Source organism: Cnephaeus nilssonii (genome assembly GCF_951640355.1).
Source record: "Cnephaeus nilssonii genome assembly, chromosome: 16".
Taxonomy (NCBI): Eukaryota; Metazoa; Chordata; class Mammalia; order Chiroptera; family Vespertilionidae; genus Cnephaeus; species Cnephaeus nilssonii.
The window spans coordinates 38,351,265-38,372,678 of record NC_137087.1 but is presented as its reverse complement, the minus strand read 5'-3'; the positions used below and the strand labels follow the sequence as shown (position 1 = coordinate 38,372,678).

Sequence of the window (21,414 nt, the reverse complement as noted above, 5' to 3'; positions counted from 1 at the left end):
GCATGTGCCCTGACCAGAACCGAATGGTGACCTCCTGGTTCATGGCTCAACATTCAGCCACTGAGCCACACCAGCCCGGCATACTGAACATTAAAATACCACAAGATATAATATCTTCTGTCTACGTGAGCAAACTGGTAGTTGAACTATTGCTTTCAGAACCTATAGATAATAGTGTTTGATGTTAATATGTTGCGAGATTCCAGCCTTGGAGTCATGATGTTAAACTAGGAAAAATGTACACTAACCCTTAATATATATATGTGTGTGTGTGTGTGTGTGTGTGTGTGTGTGTGTGTGTGTGTATATATATATATATATATATATATATATATATATATATTGATTTCAGAGAGAGGAAGGGAGAGGAAGAGAGAGATAGAAACATCAGTGATGAGAGTCAATCATTGATCGGCTGCCTCCTGCACTCCCCCTTCTGGGGATCCAGCCTGAAACCTTAGCATGTGCCCTGACCAGAACCGAATGGTGACCTCCTGGTTCATGGCTCAACATTCAGCCACTGAGCCACACCAGCCCGGCACACTGAACATTAAAAACAAAAAATAGAAACTGTATCTACTGTCTGTCGAATAAAAAAGTCACTGTCCTTATGCAGTGAAACACTAAACATGTTTTTTTTTAATATTTTAAATATTTCATCAAATATCACTTTAGCTTAAAAGAGTTGAATTTTATTTAATTGAGCATTGTATGAGTAACGCAAGGTCAACTTTCATTTTGACAAGTAAAATAAGGAGGTGAGTTGATTCAGAGACTATCATGTAAAATTAATGATTTGTGCCTTTACTGAAAACTCAAACACAAAGAAATCTTGGTAGAGAAGATGTCAGAAATTTGTGACTGAAACTTACTTTTACCTGACCTCCAAGGTTAATATCCCATTTCATATTAAGGTATTTTTCATCCTATAATGTTAAAAATGTGTTTTTTATATATATATGGTCAGATTTTAAGTATTTACCTTTCCCCATTAGTCCCCCTCCTTTTCTTATCCCTCCCCACCCCAGACTCTTTTGCTCTGTTAGGGTTCCTATTGCTGGCTCTCTAGTCATTACCATTCTAATACCATTTAAGGTAGCTCTGCTGCGTTTATTTATTTTGAGCCCTACAATCCAGTTTCTCTTTTAACCTGGCTTCCTAAATCAAGTTGACAAGCCATTTTATTTTTCCTCTTTTTCATTTCAACAACTCGTGATTTAGATTGGTTAGGAAGATCTGCTGTGCACCGGGTACCACCTCTTCCCCCTGGAACCAGTCTTGTCGAGGTTTCCTCCCTTCCTGGCTGAACGTGCTTCAGTCGGGCAGAGTACCTTGTGAAGGACTTCAGCCCCCACAGTTCCCTGTGTGCGCATGCCCTTTCTTCTTACAGTTGTCAAAGTGCTTTTGCCAGAGCGGTCACATAATCCACCTGAAAGAAGAAAATAAATACTGTACACTTGTAAATTTTATCGATCCTTAAAAACTGGACACTCAAAGGTAACTGCTGCTAAGAATTTGTTACTTGAGATGGGGTGATTGCATGTAAAGGAAGATCTATTGTGTGTGTGGTGGGGGGAGGGGAAGGAGGAGGTATCTATTTCTCGGACTTTGCTGTAAATAAGAAAAAAAGAAAACAGAAAAACCCTGATCCAAACAAACAAACTATACAAGCAGTCACCGAAAGAGAGTGCATATTAACTTTGTAAATGTTATCTTAACCTATTGTTTACCTTTTGTTTAAAGGGTCTTATTTATTAAAGATGGGTCTTGACCTTGACAGAGTGTATTTATACAGAAAGTGAAATTAATATCTTTAAGGGTGTTGAGAAGAGAAAGGGGTGTTCATGGTATGATAAAAATTTTAAAATTCAATAAATATGTTAATATTAATTACAGCCTTTATAAAATATTCGGAGTCCAGCTTACTTTTCGGCTTTTCTTTCTTTCTTCTTTTTTCTGCTATAGTACAGCATTATATTTTCCACCAAGAGCATGTAGTTTACACTGAAAGTATTAACAAAAAGCATTTGTACAAGCATCAGAAAAGCTGTGATATTGAAATTAGAATCAACTGCATATTTCAGCCATGATGATATGGCTATTGTAAAGACAATTTAACCCACTGGAAGCATCTCAAATCCCAGATTATAATGGTTTACTGCAGCACTGCTTAAACCAAGTATGAAAATGTCTCTTTCTATCACCATTTCCTTTGGTAGCAACAGAACTTGGTGTTGTGAATCCCGGCTTCGCTCGCCTCTTTGTGTCATATTTTTCAATACCGATCAAAGCATTGTTTTAGACCTAGGGAACTGAGGAACATAAAATCAATCTTAAGTAGATTTTATTGGTAGTATCTGGCAATTTGTGATGTATGTCACACTGGGCTGGGTTCTTTTCCGGGGGGTGGGGGGGAGGAGAGGGAGATAGGAAAGGAGTAGAAAAGGAGAGTAAGGTGGCTGTGAAATATTTCCTTGAGCCCGCTATGTTGTCTGTGTACGGGACTTTAACATGAAAGATGAACCATTTCTTCTTTTTTATTTTTGAATTACAAAATGAAAAAGTTGATGTACAATATTATATTAGTTTCAAGTGTACAACCCCATGATTAGATATAATCATTTTAAAGATAGTCTTTAATAAAAACGGAACTATTTTTAATCCTGTTTCTTGGTTTGACATAATTTTGTTTAATAGTTAAGAGCAGTAGCACCTCCATTTCCAATACATTTATTTTACAACAGTTATTACCATGAGGATGCCCAAAGGCCGAGCTTCTGCCTGTATTTGAATGCCCTTTCACAAGTGTCCCGAGAAAATTCTCCTCTGTATCTGAATTAATGAACTGCCTTAAATATACTCATAACTTTGTTACAATTATACTGAATCCTCATCTAAAATAATTATATGTTTGGTCATATGCTTCTTTAAAATTTCAAAATATTTGTTTCCAGGGTCTCAGCACTGTAATATTAATATAGTTAATACAATTAACATGTTCCGAGGGACAGGCTAGCTCAGTGATAACTATATGTATGGCAATCTGGTTTTGAGTGATTACTATTTTCATCCGTGAATGAGAAAACAGGCAGTAGGCAGAGGTGAATATAATCCTATTCGAAATGGAAAATACCATACTCTCCTTATATGGCTAAATGAAGCAGTGATGGCAATGCACTATAATTACAATGTATGAGAATTTGAGACTTTGTACTCTGCTATTTTTAACACTTTTGCTAGCATATGGTAATTCAGGGTCTTCAGACCATAATCTTTCACTGCTAATACTAGTGATAAGAGAGTGTATTCTAAATTTGCTGAAGTCTTGTGACCAAGGCAGCAGCAGGAGGATTCAAAAATGACAATCTGGCAACTCCAGAATTATCCTGACTTTCTACTTAAATCCCAGAAGGATTTTTTACTTTTCTTTTTTTTCCTCCCCAGAGGATTTTTTTTTAAAAAAAGCCCCACCCCATCTCACACTCAGTGTCTGCCAGCCTCTCTCTCTCTCTCTCTCTCTCTCTGACCTCAAATACAACTAGAACATTTCTTCACTCTGCAGAGAAATTCTCAGGCTCCTGTTGAGACCTGAACCACTGAGATGCCAAAAATCTCTTGTGCGGCAGAATTGGAGAGAAGAAAATTGGAGAATAAGCAGAAAATCCCTAATCCTTAGAGAGTAACAAGAAGGAAGCACTTACAAAGGTTTCAGGAGATTTTTACCTCTTTAAAAACGGTGTGGGTTTTTTTTTTTTCCCCCTTTTTTCTTTTTTTTCTGTCTCCTAACAAAATGGAGTGCTGCAGCTACTGGGAGGCCAGAGAACGATTGTGCAGCTGAGTCCTCCTCCTCCTCACAAATGCCAAGGATTTCCTCCCTCGTGGTTCGCTGCTGCTAAATGAAACAATTACCAACGCTAGAAGGCAGTTTGCTAATCAAGAGGGATGAGGCTGCTGTTTCTTTAAAGTGTCAGAATCGAGGAGGGGGAAGAAAGGGTCGTGCGCGGTGTCTTTTTAACCTTGCTGAAGGACGCAGCAGTATTTATTGACGTATGCAAATAACCAGGGGAGGGTGGTGCTTGGGAAAAAACAGGAACCAGAATCAGTTTCTCATTGCAGGGTGAACGCTCTTAGTTCCGGTGAAGGGAAAAGAGACGTGGCGAAATTGCTGTCTTTCTGTCTTATAAGCACCTCTCTCACTAATCCAGAAAGGGAACCAAGGCATCCGAAAGGGTGAAGACGCTCTCACAGTATTTTTTAGGGACCTTTGCGCGAGCCCTCCCACCCCAGCCCGACCTGTTCTTCCAAATGGGAGATTATGGATTTGCATTGCAATTGGCTAGTAGCGGAGGCACTGGATTTTCGCAAGTAAAACACCCGCCCGCTTCAGCGAGGGGCATTAACGATCACATTGACAATAACGCGTCTCTCTTTTTTCCCGTTTCAGCTGCGCAAACCATGCAGGATGATTTACTGATGGACAAAAGCAAAACCCAGCCCCAGCCCCAGCAGCAGCGGCAGCAGCAGCAGCAGCAGCAGCAGCAGCCCCAGCCCGAGCCCAGCGCAGCCGAAACCCCGTCCACGCCCCTCTCCTCGGAGACCCCCAAGCCGGAGGACAGCAGCGCCGTGCCGGCCCTTAGCCCTGCCGCGGCCCCGCCGGCCCCCAACGGCCCCGAAAAGATGCAGATGGAATCGCCGCTCTTGCCGGGCTTGAGTTTCCACCAGCCCCCTCAGCAGCCGCCGCCGCCGCCGCCGCAGGATCCCGCGGCGCCGGGCGCGTCGCTGTCGCCGTCCTTCGGCAGCACCTGGTCCACGGGCACCACGAACGCGGTGGAGGACAGCTTCTTCCAGGGGATCACGCCAGTCAACGGGACCATGCTCTTCCAGAACTTCCCGCACCACGTCAACCCAGTCTTCGGAGGCACCTTCTCCCCGCAGATCGGCCTGGCGCAGACCCAGCACCACCAGCAGCCGCCGCCGCCGCCCGCGCCGCAGCCGGCGCAGCCCGCGCAGCCCCCGCAGGCGCAGCCCCCGCAGCAGCGCCGGTCGCCCGCCAGCCCCAGCCAGGCGCCCTACGCGCAGAGGAGTGCCGCCGCGGCTTACGGCCACCAGCCCATCATGACCAGCAAGCCGTCCTCGTCCTCGGCTGCGGCGGCCGCCGCGGCCGCAGCTGCCGCCTCGTCCGCCTCGTCCAGCTGGAACACGCACCAGAGCGTGAACGCCGCCTGGAGCGCGCCTTCCAACCCCTGGGGCGGCCTGCAGGCGGGCCGGGACCCTCGCCGGGCGGTCGGCGTGGGCGTGGGCGTGGGCGTCGGGGTGCCTTCACCGCTCAACCCCATTTCGCCGCTCAAAAAACCCTTCTCCAGCAATGTGATCGCGCCGCCCAAGTTCCCCCGCGCGGCCCCGCTCACCTCCAAGTCCTGGATGGAGGATAACGCTTTCCGGACCGATAATGGTAACAATCTGTTGCCATTTCAGGTAATGCTCCAGTGCACCTGCACTCGCCTTCCTCCTACCCCGCTTCCCTTTGCCCCTTCTTCCCTGCCTTTCATTAGTCCACTGATTACCCTCGCCCCCTCCCAAAGCCTCCAGTTCACTGGGGCCATTCCACTCCCGTGCACCGGGATGGGGGATCACTATGACTAGTCAAAGATACGTGTTTATACACCCTGACAAGATAGAAACGGGCCCTTTTCCTTTAGTTTATTTTTCCCTTCACCGTTCTTATGCCTCTTATTTTGACCTTCTTTGACAAGCGAAGCTGCAAGTGTGTGGCAAGGTGCCTGCATCGCCCCAGGATGAGTAGGCGGAGATTCCGGTCGGTTTAAGTAGCTACACATTTCGGGTTATGCAATTTGGGGCTCCGGGTGCAGAGTGCCGGCTACCGCTGCCGTCCCCTCCTAAAGCACCCTGGCCCTGCTCTAGAAGAGATGAACAAGCCCGTGAGTGGTGCTATCCCAGACAGTTGCATACGCTCAATTAAACTAATGTGAACACATGTGTTTATGTCTTGCTAAAAGGTGCTGGCATCTTTAATAGCCATCAGCATATTGCCCCTGCCAGGAAAATTATGAGTGTGAGATTCCAATCACCATCCGAACTCTATCAGAGACAGAGATGAAGAGTGGAAATTCTAGGGGTAACCCTTCCTATGTTACCTAGAAGAAGGACTTAGAAAAAAAAAATTTTTTTTTTTCCAGAGGAAAGAGACAATAGGACACGACCTTCAGAGCCATATTGCAATGGAGTCTGTTTGCTAGTTAGCACTGAAATATTTAAAGCTGCAGTGTCCTTCCGTTGGGTTAAGAAGACAATGCAGATCAATTACACCATTTGAAACTGGGCAAAGTGAAAGTCTTGCAACTTTAATGAAAAACGAGCCTTGTGTCTTGGTGTTAAATGCCAATGAAAAACCCAGGAAGTGCCCCAGACAAAAAACGTTGAATGGAGTGTCCTTATTCTGTTCTTGCTTTCTGATCCGGCCCTCGGCCACACTGGTTGACAGTGTCCTGAACATCTTGAGTTGGAAAGGGGTGGTGAGGGTGAGTGTTCGCTGGGGGGCTTTTGTTCTCAGGCAAACCTTTGTCCTTCACTTATAGATTGATTTGGCCAGCATATTCTAGGCTCAGTTAAAAAGGAAAAGAAGAAAGGAAGGAGAGAGGAGGGCTTTGGATGAGACTCACTTAGTGTGGTCAAGGAAAAAAAACACACAAATCCTTTGAGCATTGCTGAAAAATGGCAGAACCAGCATTTGACAGAGGTAGTTTAACACAGCAGGTGCAATTGGAGCCTTCATTTTATTGTTCTATGTTTCAGATGTGATGTTTGGGCGCCTCCCATCCCTGAAGGAGGAGATAGGGTTATTGAGAAGCACATGATTCTCTCAGCTAGAGCAAGGATTTTTAGTCTTGATAGATGAAGGAGGTCCATGAAACCCATCAGTTGTGTGTATGAGAGTTTTTAATGAGAAAGGATCTCAAGTTTTCACAGGCTGCTTCAGGGATGGAAGATTGTAATAGTAACGTTTATTTTTTGCCATTCTAAAGTCTGCTTATTAAAAAAAAAATGAAGAGACACTGCAAGATGAGATCAGTTTGGTAGGTAGAGAAAAGGAGGAATCTACTTTCTGGAATTTCTCCATGCATTTATTTGGGGTGGGGTGGGGTAGGGCAGGGATGGAGGCTGCATTTGGTAGGAGAGCTCTTTTTAAAAATATATATATTTTTATTGATTTCAGAGAGGAAGGGGCAGAGAGGGAGAGAGAGAGAGAGATAGAAACATCAATGATGAGAGAGAATCATTGATAGCAGCTGCCTCCTGCACACCCCCAATGGGGATCGAGCCAGCAACCCGGGCATGTGCCCTTGACTGGAATCGAACCTGGGACCCCCCCAGTTCCCAGGCCGACGCTCTATTCACTGAGCCAAACCAGCCAGGGCAGGAGAGCTCTTTTTCGTAGTATTCTTTTTCTAATAGGCCCTCTTTTTATTTTGGTGCTCCCAACCCAAGTCCCAAACCAAGTCTTAGAGGATAACCTCAAATCTAACAAGGAGGTTTAGGAACTGAGAGCTGAGGATGTAGACATCAGTTATCTTTTTCTAGGAGCTGAATTTGGGTACAACTAGCTTTTGATTAATTATCTCCGGAAATAGGATCTGGAGAGAGATTAAATCCATAAAAGATCCCCCAAACAGATATTGACAAGTAGTGTGTTGTTTCTCAGCAGACCATTTATCAGCAATGCTAATTATAGCCAGACAGGCTGGATTGAGTTTGGTCCCTTGTCTTTTTCCACCGAATGGTGCTGTTAAATAGGCAACGGTGGCCAAAAGACTTGTAGGTGAAGAGATTTGATTTAAAATTGAGCTTTATATATTTAACCAGAGAAAGAACTGCATGGACTTTATGTCTCACTTGGTTTCTTAAAATGGAGCTTCTGGGTTTTGAAGCAGTATTCGAGTCAGAGTAGGAGTATCTAGGATGTATTTTGGCTTGAGAATATTATCAGACTTGGTTTGTGTTGATAAGTACATGAAGTATGTTTGAAGTGTGTTTGAGTCGTGTGTGCAGAATTTTACATGTTTGTGCATTTACTTAAATAATTGTTCTACAAAGGGAGAAAATATCTTAAGTAGTCCCAATGACTTTTTAAAAAAATTGTTTGACAAATAGGATTTTTTTCTTTAAATTAAAAAGTTTATTTCATAGAGTGCTAACTTATTTTTTTTAATTTCACAGATACTGTGAGTTAAAAGGGGCTTTCAATAGTTATCTACTCTGATGTATCTTAATATTTTAAAAAATCCATGCGCCTCTCCCTTCCCCTCATCCCCAATGTTGCTTCACTTTCGTTTGCCAAACACAATAGATTTTTTTTTTTTTTTTGGAGCTTTACTTCTGTAGTTTATATGATAAAAACAATCACTGTATTCAGATGTGGTTTTTCAAAGTGCACATGCTTCCTTACCCCTTCTCTCAATTCTGACAAAGTTGATTGGTTCCCCTGGATTGGGATGGCTGCTTCATTAGGGATTACCTGTATCTAAAAGCCACTTCATTTCTATAAATAAGAAAACAGGTCCTGAGAGGTAGAGTGACATGACTCAGGTCCTACAGCTTTGGCTAATTTTGTTGATGTATGCTCTTAACTTCCCTGCAGCAAGCAAATAGTGCTGTCAGGTAGAATTCATTTTACATCAGGTTTTCTTTGAACTCAATTCAGAGAGACTTAGTTATGGAACTTTCTAGTGAGGTTCCCTACCTGACCGATGCCTCCCACCAAACAGAGCTCAAGAACATGGAGGCACTCTGCCGAGGGAATTGTACAAGACTAGAGACGCCTAGGCATGCAAAGGACTAGAGCCGAGATGCTTTCTGTACAGTAGTGAATTGGGTTAAGTAGCAATTTTTTCCAGAAAAATCTAGAAGGGGCTTTTGAGAGCACCCATCCCACCACTCTGCTCATTTTCCAGAGGAGGGCGTCCAAGTCCCAATGTGGGGAATGACTTGCCCAAGTTCAGGTGGGTAGTTGCTGTCAGAAGCAGGCTTTGGAGATAGATTGCCCAGGTTCAAATCTCAACTCTCTGCCAGTTACTGGCATCGCAATCTTGAACAAATTATAATTGGTGACCCTCAATTTCTTCATCTGGAATAATAATGATAATAATAATAATAATTCCTTGCTTCCTATGCATTCAAATGAGAAACTACATAGAAAATGCTTAGCACAGTGCTTGGCCTGTACGTAAGAACTATATCAACGTTGGATTATGATAATTGTTAGAGTAATGGTGACTTGAGGCTCTGTATGATCTTATCATAGTATGGATTACCAATTGTTTCATACAGTGCAATCTGAATAACTCCAAACTTCTGTGTAATGTTATTTAGTCTTTCTTTTTTTTTTTTTTTCTGTCTGAAAATACCCTCTGGTTACTATAACAATGTGGTAAACCACCGATTTACCTATCAGCCAGGCCCTGGGCTGAGCTCTTTACATGTAGTTTTTCATTGGAACTCATTTGAGGTAGAGACTGTTATTATCCTCATTATACTGATGACTTGAGGGTTAGTGCATTTATATTATTTGCTCAAGCTCAAAGCCAAAAACTGGCAGAGTTGGGATTTGAACGTAGGCAGTCTGCCTCTGAGCCAGAGGAGGCATTAATACTTTGGCTATGTTACCTCTTGGACTTCAGTTAACAGTGCATTGTAGAAGCAGGAGCCTTGGCTGAATCTGTACTTGACCTGATGATATACCCTGGAAATGGTGTTTAAAAAAATCTTTGAATGTATAAAAATATAGGAAGAAAAATACAGTGCCCATACATATACCACTACTTGGATTCACAGTAGCCAATATTTTCCACTATTTATTTAGTTAGCTTATATATTTTTGAATATTGTATTTTTGGGGGAAAATTCAAATTTTCTGCTATCTGTCTGCATCTCTACCTTTATCTCTTCCCTCTTCCCCAACCCCAAATTGAAAGTGACTATGTAGATTTTATGTATTCTGACATAAGTCTAGTTAAATGTAATTTAGTGTTAATTTTGTTGGTGGGTTATCTATAACCGGGGAAGAAGTTCCTTACATGATGAATTCATGGGATTATGAATTATTTTAAAACTAAATGTGCCTATTTATAATAAATTCTATGGAAACAATATTTTTTCAACTTGTCCATGCTCCTTTTAAAAAATATATTTTCAGGAAGTAATATAAATTATCTAGTTTATGCTTGCTCTTAAATAAGGATAGTATGACCTAGATTTAAAACTGGAGACTCTTCTGTAATAGGTTTCTTAACTACCGCTCTAATGCAAAGCCACTTAAAGTCCACCCGACCCCACACACTGTTTCAGAACGTATTATGGCATGGTTAATATGAATGCCAGCAAAGCCACATTATCTATATTCTATTGGAAAAAAAGGAGTTGGTTAGGAAATATTAGAAGGTTTTTATGCTACTGGAAACATTAATAATATAAACTGTATACTTCAAAATCGTGTGTTGAAAAGTAGTTAGCGTTAAACTTTTTATGATCTTTCAGTAAGTTGACACAGAAGTGATCTCTCAGAAATGTAATGTTTTTAGATATTTTCTAAGACAGTTTTCTACTTAAATAGCTTTCCTCATTGGCCAGCCTATTTTTCTGTCTTTCAAGGGCTGCATATGGGTAATTCTTGTCCACTTGCAACTTATCGTTGCACAGGTGGTTTTTGCTAGTGTCAAAAGGATGAGGAATACAGCCACAGCTCTATTTACTGCAGTGTGAAAGGTTTGATTAAGCCAGGTGGATTTACTGAGGAAAGAGCTGGAGGAAACATAGTGTACAGCTCATGAAACCTGGAGTGAGGAAAGACCCTGGTTGAAGCCTCAACTCTGTCACTGGCGATTGCGGTCAAGGCATTTAGCCAATGATGCTTTTCCCCAGTCTGTAAAAATGAAGAGAGAGAGAGAGAGAGAGAGAGAGAGAGAGAGAGAGAGAGAGAGAGAAAGGGAGAGAGAGCCTCTCTTCTGGGTGTGCTTTATGAGAGGATGAGAACAAAGTGTTCAGAAAAATTAGATACTGTTATGGCTCATCAATGCCTGCTTAACTACCGGTAATTACAGTTGTCCTTCAGTATTCATGGAGGATTGTTTCCAAGACCCCTGTGGATACCAACACCCGTGGATGCTCAGGGTCCTTATATAAAATGGTGTAGAACAAAGCATATAGTTGGCCCTCCACATCCACTAATTCCAAAAGGTGAATAGGAAATACCGTTTCCAATCCTCGGTTGTATTCGTGGATTCAGAACCCGTGGATACAGAGGACCAACTGCATAGTCAGAGTTTAAAGGAGGAAATATTGTTGATAATCAATAGTCCAGAGTTAAACACTAGTTCATGGCATCTGGAAGTGGAGAGGAGCTAGAATACTGTGTGTTATGGGGACTGCCTGTCCTGGAAAGCCAGTCTGGCGCTCTGAGGGCTAGGGAGTGCAGGCTTATGTCATAGGATGGTGCACATTTAACTACCTGCTTCTTCTTATGGCTGACTCACCAATGCAAGTGGAAGAATTTTCCTTGCTCTGTGACTGTTTTAATTGGTGATGAGAAAAATGCTTCAACTCTGAATTTCCTGAATGCCACAAGTGTTGCTTTTGGTAGTTGTGAATCTCCAGGGTCTGTAATTTGAAGCTCCTTATTACCACTTCCCTGAAGACAATACCTGGCTCTCTGTAGGGGCCTGCGTGGTTGTCAGAGATAGAATTCTGTATACAGCCCCACGTTAGGATCTTGAGAGCTGAGGAATATAGCCACAGCTTCGAAGAGGCTTTCCCTGGGAGATTGCTGTGGCTGCAGTAGCCAGCCTCGCAAGGAATTTTCCACAGCTGGTTCTTCTATCTTAGATGTAAGATATAAGATGGCTTGCTCTGAGGGGTTCTGCTTCAGTTCTCTTACATTTATTTTCCTAGCCTTTAGTGTTCTTGTTCTTTACAGGTGCTGAGCCTGTACACTTCTTCATGTGAAATCATCCTAATATTTGCATTTTGATTTAACTTGAAATAGAAAAATACTATTGAATTAAAGTAATACAATAAATTGGCACCTTGGAATCAAGCCTATTTTGTCCAGAAGCACTATTATATAATCCTCAGGAATAATAAATATGATATGAGTCCTTGTTGGCAGACTTTAAAGGAGAAAAATAGAAATGGGCACCAGACAGCCTTTATATCACTTGGAGTGATCACAGAATTAATGTACACGAGGAGAAGGAAAGGAAACATTGTGTACTGATTTTGTATGCGAAAGACAGTTGTACAGCCAAATATTTTCATTCTTTAAACATTCAAACTTACTTCAAAGTACAAGAGAAAAAAGTATCTCCCTGTCTTTAGTAATACAATGCAACTAAATTAAGCGGTCAGTGCTGCCAAATGAACCAGCATCTAGAAGTTCATGAGCACCTGACACTTAGTAGGTGCTCATTAAATGAACGAGTAAACATTTAAACACAAGTTGCTATAGCTTTGTCTTTTCTACAATACAGTATATTTAAAACGTTTTTGAGACAGAGTCTTCATTATAGCATTTCTCTGCAAGATGTACATAGAATATGGAAGCAGATGAATGTACATAATGTCCTAGAGGACACCTTTAATTTGTTAAAAATAGAAAATATTATTTGTGTTTCCAGACTTTATGGCCATTCCTTAGTTTCTGAGCTGTGACTCTGTATTTGTAGGTTTGGCATGCCTAGATAGCTTACATCCTATGAGTTAAATTTTTCTTTACCTCGTCACTGTTACTCATCCAGTTTTTGTGGAGTTAATTTACTCTGTCATGATGATCTGTTTTGTTCCTGTCTTCACAAATCAAGATATTAATATTAGAACTGATCGGAATGAGGGTCAGAATAATTCTCACAATAGCACTTAAACATATTGAGGAGAGAATAGGTCTAAGGGTTTGACAGAGAATAGGTTATAGTAGGCCCACTCAGCCAGTGATTCTTTTGAAGAATGTGAGGTTGGAAAGCAGAGATGTAAAGGGCAAAAGGCTGTCTATCTTAAATATACGGTAGGGTTTGGGGACTGATTAGAGATTGAAATACTTCAGAGGAAACATTTTAGTGATCTGACAATCTAACCTCCTACTCAAAGTCCAGGAGACCTAGTTCTTAGGTTTCAGATAAGCAGCAAGTAAAAAGGATGGGAAGTAAATGTACCCAGAAGCAGCTCTCTTTTGTAATCCGCTGTGGAAAATTTCCTCTCCTCTTTTGGCCTAGAGAAATATAGCCTACATATGCAGGGGATTAAAGATCATGAAGACCAAGAAAGTTTATGAGATACTAGGGAAAGGCTGAGAGATAATTTTTGGATCCCGAATCTGTGTTTTTCGTGTGTTTGCACTTGGTGTTACGGGTAGACTATTCAACTCTGCCACATGGTTGTTTAAAGCAATTGTAATCAGTAGTAGAATCCTCAGTTCAGATAAAAGGTTAAGCATAGCATATGCAGTCTTTTGGTTAGCCACGTATTACAGAATTCTCTGGCCAAAGGGATGGGATTTACATTGTTAAGTTTCTTTTGGCATCTTCACTTACAGTCATAATCCATGTAGTTCAGCTTTTGGGTGTTATATTACTTTTAGTGTCCTCCAAATAGATACAGCTAACAAATACAGCAGACCCTGAGTGCCAAGCACTGGCCTCACCTTTTTCACATAAATTACCTTATTCAATCCTGACGTGTTTTTGTGGATTAGGGATTATCATCCTCATTGAGACTCAGAGAATATTACCTGGCTAATAAGGCGACAGAGTAGAAATGGAAATTTAGGTCTTTTGGCTACATGTCCAGTCCTTCTATTCTTCTTCATCTGCTCATCTCTTTATCTGGCCACCATCTTTCAATATGCCTTTGATGCTGCATTCTTTCCCCAGATGATCCCTGACTCCACTTATCCCACATTTTCTTTGTAGCACGTGTCCCGCTCTGAAATGAGCTGGTTTATTTTGTTTTGTTTCTCCACAAGAATGTAGGTTCCGCAAGGCAAGGACCTTGTCACTGCAGTGTTCCCAGGGGTTGTGACATTATCTGGGATATTTTAGGCGCATGGTAAATATTTGTTGGGTGCGTTAATGATTTACATTTACAGGTGATTGACTAGGCACTTACTGGTTATTTGCATGTAGCTAGCACTGTTAAGAATAATTTCTTTTATAGACATTTAACTAGCCTCCACCAGAAGTCAGGCACTAGGGATTGAAACTGAATCATATCACCCTTGCCGGTTTGGATCAGTGGATAGAGCGTCAGCCTGCGGACTGAACGGTCCCAGGTTCGATTCAGGTCAAGGGCACCTGCCTGGGTTGCAGGCTTGATCCCCATTAGGGGGCGTGCAGGAGGCAGCTGATCAATGATTCTCTCTCATCATTGATGTTTCTCTCTCTCTCTCTCTCTCTCTCTCTCCCTCTCCCTCTCCCTCTCCCTCTCCCTCTCCCTTCCTCTCTGAAATCAATAAAAATACATTAAAAAAAAAAAAAGCTGAATCATATCCTGTCCTCAGACAGCTCTGTGGAAGACATGAATTAAAATATAAGATGATAAAGTTTATAACTGTGTGATATGCACAACAAAGAGTGTATACTTGAATCAGAGGAAGGAATGATTAAATTTGTGTGTGTGTGTGTGTGTGTGTGTGGTTGGAAAGGTTTAAGGAAAGTCTTCAAAGTTTAAAATACGAAGTTTTTTTAAAGTAATCCTTAGTCACTATTTAAAACTTGAGGGTAAATTTTTTCCTATAATCTATTATCTAGAGATAAGTATTCTTTTTAAAATTTTTTTATTGATTTCAGGATGGAAGGGAGAGGGAGACAGAGATAGAAACATAAATGATGAAAATCACTGATTGGTTGCCTCTTGCACACCCCCTACTGGGAATCAAGCCTGCAACCCAGCCATGTGCCCTGACTAGGAATGTAACCGGGACCTCTTGGTTCCTAGGTTGATGCTCAACCACTGAACCACACTGGTCAGTTGAAATAAGTATTCTTAATGATTTGGTACATTTTCTGCCGGTTATCTCTTTAGTATGTGTACATATGATGTATTTTATATGTTGAGATAACTCTGTGTAACCATTTTAAGTCATACTAGAGGCTTGGTGCACGGAATTCGTGCACAGGTAGGATCCCTAGACCTGGCCGGCGATCAGGGCCGATTTGTCGGGCAACCAGCGGGGCAGTTGGGGGCCCCCGCTCACACCTACCTTGGCTGGCCTGGGGTCTACGGGCTGAGGGCAACTCCTGTGTTGAGCGTGTGCCTCCTGGTGGTCAGTGCACATCATAGCAACCCGTTGTTCCGCTGTTCGGTTGATTTGCATATTAGGCTTTTATATAGAGATACTTTAGCTTTTCATATCATTAAATTTGTAAACATTTTTACTGCATAAATATTCCATTACAGGATTCATTATATTTAATAAGTTATTTCTATATTTGGAGGATTTAGGTTGTTTTCAGTTTTTAACTATTATCAAACACAATGCTGTCTTAAACATCTTGGGCTTTTTAAAGCTTTATTTAGCGCTGGATAGGCAGACCAAGGGATGGGTTTTTAAGCAGAGGGAAAGCAGGTACATAGGTAAGAAACAACATGGTGTGCTGAGAGAGCAGCAGATCGAGGGGAGAGGCGAGACAAGTAAGAGATAAGGCTGGAGAAGTAGGTAGGGGCCAGATTATGAAGGACATTCCAGCATTCTCTGCCTTCAGCTTTGTCCATTAGGGACAGTGAAGGATTTTTAAGCTGAGAAAGGTAGCCATTATAAGGTTTTTAAATAAGTGAGTGAAGGGATCATATCTTTGTTTCAGAATGTTTATTCTGGCATATAGATTGTCAGGAACCAAACACAGGCAGGGAAACCAGTTAACATGTAGAGACCTTAAGTCATTGGGAAGAAGGGACAGAATTGAGAAATCAGGAGGCCAGCTAGAAGGATTGATGATTGCTTGGATGCAGGGAATAAAGGAGAAGGAGGAGTTTAGAATGACTCCAGCTTTTGGTTTTCGCAGCTGGGGATAATGAGCTACAGGGGTAAATGCTTAATAGTGGCAGATTAGAATTTCCATGACTCATAAGCCAGGTGGGTTTATAGTAGAGGAACTTCACAGGGGAAAGCTATGTGTTGGGAATATTTGAGCAAGTGATTTGACATTTCTTATCCACCCATGCTTTTGTGTGACTCTTAATGCGTGGGAAGGAAAACCTTATTAAGATAGATTACTTTGTGGACTACTTATTAGAACACTAAATCTGAGAGAAGAAATAACTACCATTCTAAGTCAAGAGCTTTTGCTGATTCTAGCCTGATTTTTTTCATTGCACCCTGAGAATTAGAGTATATGTTAGCTGGTTAGTCATCTTATTTGTGGGTTACAGCCTGGCGTTGCAAAGAATTATAAGGAACTGCTAACCAATCAGCAATAAGAGAAATGAAACCTGACACCCTTTATTATATAAGTTGAATAAACTCAGTTGAGAATTTGGTGGATGTTATTAGCCAATTTGAAATATCTATACTAATAAAAGGGTAATATGCTAATTAGACCAGACATCTTCTGGACGTCCTTCTGGACAAAGCCATGGTGGTGAGGGCCGAGGCAGAGGCAGTTAGGGTTGATCAGGCTGGCAGGAGAGAGCATGCAGGATTGGGCCTAAACTGGCAGTTGGACATCCCTCGAGGGGTCCCGGATTGGAGAGGGTGCAGGCCAGGCTGAGGGACCTCCCTCCTGTGCACGAATTTCATGCACCGGGCCTCTAGTCCTATAAAATAAAAGGCTAATATGCAAATCGACCAAATGGTGGAACAACTGGTCGCTATGACACACACTGACCACCAGGGGGGCAGATACTCAATGCAGGAGCTGCCCCCTGGTGGTCAGTGCGCTCCCACAGGGGGAGTGCCACTCAGCCAGAAGCCAGGCTCATGACTGGTGAGCACAGCAGCAGTGGCAGGATCCTCTCCCGCCTCTGCGGCAGCACTAAGGATGTCTGACTGACGACTTAGGCACGCTCCCTGCTGTCAGTCGGACATTCCCTGAGGGCTTCCGGACTGCGAGAGGGCGCAGGCTGGGCTGAGGGACCCCCCCCCCCCCAACCCCTACCTCCCAGTACATGAATTTTGTGCACTGGGCCTCTAGTCATTAATAAGATGTAAGCAAAGTAGAGATTAGACACCTGTGAAATTTAATTCTGCTATTACAATGCTTAGTTTTTAAATGAGTGTAAATATAATGAAATGTTTTGAAGCTTAGGATTTATAGGGCCACAGGGAGATGAGCTTTGTGGGAAGATAGAGGGGAGAGGAGCTAGGAACGAGGTATAGGAACCACCAGAATTGTATATTGTTTATTCATTTGTATTTCTAGGGAGAGAGGTGGACTATATATAACTCCATTAAATTTATGGAGGGGTCCATAACTAAAAAAATGATTAATAATTATAGATATGGAGTAAAAGCACTACTACATGGCAGCCAATAAACCTTTGAAAGATTAAAAAACTTAGCATCTCAAAATTTTTCTTCCTCTCTCTTCATAGCTGAGGGAAATTCTGCCTAACTTTAATTTGAGAACTCTCTAATAAAGAGGTCCAACTCCTCCTTTATCTAGCTTTTTCTAGAACATTCACATTGCTCTTCATCATACAAATACTTTTTTGGCAATCATTTCATTGATTTACATATAGTACATTAACTTACATACTTGCATGTGCAGAGGGGTAGCTGTCCTAGATCTCAACGATAGACCTGCAACTCACTGAGAGAAGTGTACTAACTAGACCTTGAGGTTTTTACGTCAAAACAATGTTGGCTACATGAGGTAGGTCCTTTGTTTAGCTTTTTACCCAACTAACTACTTATGGGCTAATGTGGACACTTAGCCATCATTTCTTACTTGTTTTTGTTTTGTTTTGTGTTTTTTTTTTTGTAAAGAGCCATTTTAACAGCAACATTTTGGAATACAATTTGTTTAAGATGTCTAACCTCAAGGCCTGGGTAAGAACAATTGACCAAATTTTGCCAGTTCTGATCTCTTTTTCAGTATCTTGTTCTGCAGGTATCTAAATTAAAACAGAAAGACTGTTTTGTTTGTTTGTTTGAGGAGGGGTTGTTGTTGTTTTTAATATGACAGTTTAAGTTAAAGCTTTACCAGGCACCTCATTGCCATTGTGCTCATTCCAAGGGCAAAAATTATCTGGAGGCAAACAACAAAAAAATATTTATTATTTAAATTTATGTCATGACAGTATCAAAATGGTTGAATCTGGTTAAAAAAATAGTTGGCCTTTAAGCTGCAAAAACAATCTAAATACCTTGAACCATTTTATAATGCTGATGAAACACTGTTTTGCAATGTTTATCAAATTAAACTTTGTGCTTATTTTAAGCAGAATAAAGACAGACTAATTGTGCCAATGCTTCAGGCTGTTGCAAAGTAAAACTGTGGTGAATGGAAAATTTTAAACTCAACTTTCAAAGGCATTATGAATTTAGCATTTTAGAAGATTTGAGACCGGTGGGGAGAATGATTTTTTATCATATTTTGACCTTGTATTCTTCAACATTCCAAAGTCATGAGCTCACTGAAGGGAGCCAAATTATTCAGTTAACGTTCTAGAGCTGACTGCCTACTTCCTACTTACTTGCCAATGTAGGTGATTCTATTTGACCTATCAGCTTTGATGTGATCGAGTATATGAAATGTTATTCCAGAGGAGCTATTTTAAAACTGGTGACTCATGCAGGTATCGCACAAAATTTTGATTTTTAAATACAATGGGATATTTGATATTCTGATTTAGGCCTAGGTTCTGTTAAATGTGAAATACAGAGACTTAAAGGAAATTATAACTTAATGTCAAAAAGGCAAGGCCTGGAGTGAGGAGGAAAGGAAACAAAAATCTCTTGATAGTGAATATATTCCTTCACACTGAGGGATATAATGGAGGGCGAAGGCCGACAAGGGGGTTGGACTGACACGTTCTGTTAGAGGGACATAAATAATAGAGACTGTATTCAATGCTGAGACATCAAAGGACATTGAAAGGCAGCGAAGAAGATTTCAACGAAGAGGACAAAGCCAGATAAAAGGATGCTTCAGCTTTTGTTACAATAATTAAATATTCAAAAAGGCAGCCATTTTATCTTGTCCTAACGTTGCCCATTTTGTATTCCAGTTTTATGCAAGCAAGCCAGAGGCAAGTAGGCTGACATCAGGGAATCATATTGAGAAGTTTCTTCTAGGGAATGTCATAAGCAAGTTCAAAACCCAAAGTTAATCTCCTGTGGCATAATCATAATATTCATGATGCCTCTAAGACACTTCGTGTTTGTTCTAAATCATCAAAGGAAGTTAAACTGTGTGTTCAGCATAATATGCATTCTGTATATTATTAACAATCTAGTCTGATAACTTCTCACAGTGGTCAGTATTGTGAAGAGACAACCTATGTAGAAAAGATATGTTCTGTAGATCTGTGTTCTCTAGAGACAGCTGTAGAAACTATCCCTGCTGTGCAAAATTCATAAATCTATAGAAATTCACATGTGTTATAGGTGGCAGTGTGGATAACTGGACTTTGATTTCAGTAAGTATTTATAAAGCATGTACTATGTTCTTGGACTTATGTTAGGTATTGTGGATGACACAAATTATCTGAATCCCGTCCTTAGGAACTGAAAATTAGAGCATTATTTGTAAGCAAGTAACCAGATTGTGTGATGTGTTAGTTGCTGTGAATGGTCAAGGAGGGACAAGAATAATTTGGCCTAGGGGGGAAAACAGGTGATAGAGAGGGTCCCTGTAACTCCATTTTGAAGGGTAGATAGGATTTGGCTCGGTAGAATGGGAGTCTAAAAGAAAGAAAAATGAGCCATAAGTGGAATTGTGAACAGACTTTTTCCTGACTAGAGCAAGGGACTTTAGGTCTTCCTGGGAGATAAGGATGGATTGATTGTTTCTTAGGATTAAAAATAATAATAAAATTTTACTTATTAGACACCACTCGGTTTGAAAAGCATTTAAGATGTCTTTGTATACACCATACTGCAAGAGAACATAGATTAGAAGTAGGGGAGAAAAATGAGATAATAAGGGAAAATAAGAGGATGCAAAATCGAGTCCAGAATTCGACTATACTGATGATGCTCGTCATGATAGTGGCAATCTTGAGTATCTGGCTTAGGATTGTGGACTCTTGTACAGACATTGGAGCCCTGAAGGAGTAAGGTTGGAGCAGGGGCACAACGGAAATGATGTTTAGAAAGACCAGGCAGGTGGATTGGAGAAGTGTGCGCGCCTGCCACAGTGCAGCTTGGTGGTAGGGGCATGACGGTTATCTTGGGCTTAGCACAAATCTAGGAAGGTATAACTGAGAAACCTTTCAAAATAAAAAAATGTCAGGAGTGCTGACTGATGGAGTAGAGCAGTGGTCGGCAAACCGCAGCTCGCGAGCCACATGCGGCTCTTTGGCCCCTTGAGTGTGGCTCTTCCACAAAATACCACGTGCGGGCGCGCACGTACAGTGCGATTGAAACTTCGTGGCCCATGTACAGAAGTCGGTTTTCGGCTCTCAAAAGAAATTTCAATCGTCATACTGTTGATATTTGGCTCTGTTGACTAATGAGTTTGCCGACCACTGGAGTAGAGGATATGACGGAATGCAAGATTGTTCTGAGCTGTTATGCTTAAAACAGTACCTACTTATAGGCTATTTTTTAAATCTTTTTTTTTTTCTACATGGCTTTGCCCCAGCTCACACCTGGTGACACTGTTTTCCACTTCATTTTCCATGGAGGTTCCTATCCATTAAAAGGACTGAAGGAGATGAGAAGAGGATGGTCTTTCCTTTTCTCTTTCTGACATGCCCAGTGTATCCAACTGCTGTCTTCTCTCTGACTCTTTCATTTAGAGCTCACAAAGTCAAAATTGCAATTGCCTATTCCCATTTTTAAACTACTAATAAGGATGTTTCCACTCTTAAATTCCTGTTGCCATAACAGCTGAGGGGCCATTCAAGTAAAAATGAGCAGCAGGCATGAAATTACAAGTGAGGAAGAACTGATGTAAGGTCAGGCCCTGGGAGTGAATGAGAGCATCTCTTTATGCTGTAGTGTTCCCTTAACAACCCCTATTGCTCTTCTTCCATCAATTTCACAAAAGGGTAATCTTATCTGCTCAGTAATTTTTTAAAAATATATATTTTTATTGATTTTTTACAGAGAGGAAGGGAGAGGGATAGAGAGTTAGAAACATCGATCAGCTGCCTCCTGCACACTCCCCACCGGGTATGTGCCTGCAACCAAGGTACATGCCCTTGACCGGAATCAAACCTGGGACCCTTGAGTCTGCAGGCCGATGC

General features: G+C 41.4%; 1 protein-coding gene across 7 annotated transcripts in view; it reads left to right on the top strand.

Annotated features, from left to right (window-relative positions):
* Positions 1-21,414, top strand: part of CPEB3 (cytoplasmic polyadenylation element binding protein 3) — a 180,239-nt gene that overhangs the window by 27,570 nt on the left and 131,255 nt on the right. For 4 of the 7 annotated variants that reach the window (XM_079793468.1, XM_079793471.1, XM_079793470.1 and 1 more), the window contains exon 2: positions 4,445-5,475. In XM_079793468.1, the coding sequence (XP_079649594.1) occupies positions 4,456-5,475 (1,020 nt within the window). In that variant the 5' untranslated portion in view covers positions 4,445-4,455. Of the gene's footprint in view, positions 1-1,105; positions 1,498-4,117; positions 4,231-4,277; positions 4,366-4,444; positions 5,476-21,414 lie in introns of those variants that run through there. The other 3 variants (XM_079793467.1, XM_079793466.1, XM_079793469.1) reach the window with 3 other exon arrangements.